This window comes from Phaenicophaeus curvirostris, chromosome Z (genome assembly GCF_032191515.1).
Source record: "Phaenicophaeus curvirostris isolate KB17595 chromosome Z, BPBGC_Pcur_1.0, whole genome shotgun sequence".
NCBI classification, from domain to species: domain Eukaryota; kingdom Metazoa; phylum Chordata; class Aves; order Cuculiformes; family Cuculidae; genus Phaenicophaeus; species Phaenicophaeus curvirostris.
Genome location: NC_091431.1, coordinates 11,575,774 through 11,578,019, shown reverse-complemented (window position 1 = coordinate 11,578,019; position 2,246 = coordinate 11,575,774). Strand labels below are relative to the sequence as shown.

The following is a 2,246-nucleotide window of genomic DNA, read 5'->3' as shown; positions in this document are numbered from 1 at the left end:
AAGCAGGTCCAAATTCAATGTTGGATCCAACTCCAAAGGCACATCAAGTCACTCGCGTTCTGTCCAATCAAATTGGGAAGAACTCCAAGGACAGTGACCCCACAGATTCGCTGGGTCCCTCTTAGAATCATAGAATCATAGAAAAACCAGGTTGGAAGAGACCCACCGGATCATCAAGTCCAACCATTCCTATCAAACACTAAACCACGTCCCTTAGCACCTCATCCATAAGTGCCTTAAACGCCTCCAGGCAAGGGGACTCAACCACCTCCCTGGGCAGCCTGTTCCAGTGCCCAATGACCCTTTCTGTGAATTTTTTTTTCCTAATGTCCAGCCTAAATCTCCCCTGGTGGAGCTGGAGGCCATTCCCTCTTGTCCTGTCCCCCATCACTTGGGAGAAGAGGCCAGCACCCTCCTCTCTACAACCTCCTTTCAGGTAGTTGTAGAGAGCAATGAGGTCTCCCCTGAGCCTCCTCTTCTCCAGGTTAAACAACCCCAGCTCTCTCAGCCGTTCCTCGCAAGGCCTGTTCTCCAGCCCCTTCACCAGCTTCGTTGCTCTTCCACGGGCTGAGGATGGTCACGGTAGAAGTTTTTACACCTCCAGTCTCACCCTTCTCCCAACCTTGCAGCACACAGCACGACTCCTGGGGGCATCCGACTTGCTGTGTTTGGCTGCAAGCCTGGCATCCAACCCTTCCCAGGCCCAGATCAGGTTGTGGGTGCAAAGCCTGGCACTAATGTGACATCGCCGCACAACATCAGGGACAGGCCATCGCGCTAGTGCCACACATCCCGCTTTTACGGCTTTGACTGCGTGAGTCTGCGGAAGGCTCCCTCCTCCCTCCCCGCAGCAGTCATTTTGTTCTGTGAATTGAATCATCCGCGACAGAGATACTTTTAAAAGCGAGTTCTTCCTCGATAGAACGGGGGGACGGGCGGTCAGGTGCGCTGGGAAAAGGGAAACCTCCCAGGAGGCTTCGAGCGCGCTCGTCGCAGGAGAGGCAGCAGGTGAGGAAAGGGCCGCTTGCCCCATCCAGGTGCTCGGGACGGGGCAAGCGTCGGGATGCAGAGGCGCATCCCGCGGTCAGAGCGCCGGGACGAACCCGTCGGTGGCGGCGGGGAAGGCGTCGGTGGCGGCGGGGAAGGCGCCGTAGGCGGCGGGGGGCGGGGGGTGCGGGTAGAGCGCGGCGCGCCCCGACGGCGCGTACAGCGGGGCGGCGGCGGCTCCCGGCGCGAAGGGGGCGGCGGCGAAGGCGTGTGACAGGGCGGCCGGGGGACAGCCCTGCGCCGGGAAGGCGGCGGAGAAGGGGTCTGCGGGCGGCTCGGCGGCAGGCGGCGGATAGAGGCGGCGGGGCGCGGCGGGGCGCTCGGCGAGGAAGGCGGGGTAGGTGGAGAGGTCGCTGCGCTTGAAGCGCTTTCTGCGGCGGAGGAACGAGCCGCTCTCGAACATGTCGCGGGCGTGCGGGTCCAGCGTCCAGTAGTTGCCCTTGCCCGGGCGGCCGGGCTCCCGCGGCACCTTGACGAAGCAGTCGTTGAGGGTCAGGTTGTGTCGGATGCTGTTCTGCCACTTGCGGGGGCTGTCGCGGTAGAAGGGGAAGCGCTCGGTGATGAAGCGGTAGATGCCGCCGAGCGTGAGCCGCCGCTCGGGCGCCTGTCCGATGGCCATAGCGATCAGGGCGATGTAGCTGTAGGGCGGCTTGCCCCGCTCCGCCGCCGCCCGCCGCCGCCTCCGCCGCGGCTGCTGCTGCTGCTGCTGCTGCTGCCGCCCGCCCCGCAGCCCCGCCGCCTCGTCCCCCGGCGGCGCCGACTCTGCCCTCAGCGGCGGCGCCGCGGGCAGCGGGCTCTCGGCGGTCATGCGGCGGCCGTCGGGGCGAGACCCGGCACCGCGGCTTTTATGCGGCTCCGCTCGCCGGCTCCGCGCCCGGGCGGGCGGCGCTCCCCCTGCAACGCCCCGCGGCCCCTCCGGGCGAGGGCAGGGCCGGCCGGGACGGCGCCCGGACCCGCAGCGGCCCCGCCCCGTCCCCTGTCCCGCACCATGCCCAGTCCCGCAGCATCCTCTGTCCCGCACCATCCCCGCGGCATCCTCTGTCCCGCAACATCCCTCGTCCCGCACCATCCCCCGTCCCGCAGCATCCCCCGTCCAGCAGCATCCCCTATCCCACAGCATCCCCCGTCCCACAGCATCCACTGTCCCGCAGCATCCGCTGTCCCGCAGCATCCGCTGTCCCGCAGCATCCCCACTCCCA

At 66.3% G+C, this 2,246-nt stretch overlaps 1 protein-coding gene across 1 annotated transcript; it reads right to left on the bottom strand.

Moving 5' to 3' along the window:
• Positions 1–1,084: 1,084 nt before the first annotated feature.
• FOXE1 (forkhead box E1) lies at positions 1,085–1,855 on the bottom strand. Its single transcript, XM_069880683.1, has one exon. The coding sequence runs from the start codon at positions 1,853–1,855 to the stop codon at positions 1,085–1,087; it is 771 nt and encodes a 256-aa protein (XP_069736784.1).
• Positions 1,856–2,246: the final 391 nt, after the last annotated feature.

Excerpts from the sequence above, each read along its gene's own strand:
- FOXE1 (XM_069880683.1), bottom strand. The coding sequence starts at position 1,855 with ATGACCGCCGAGAGCCCGCTGCCCGCGGCGCCGCCGCTGAGGGCAGAG.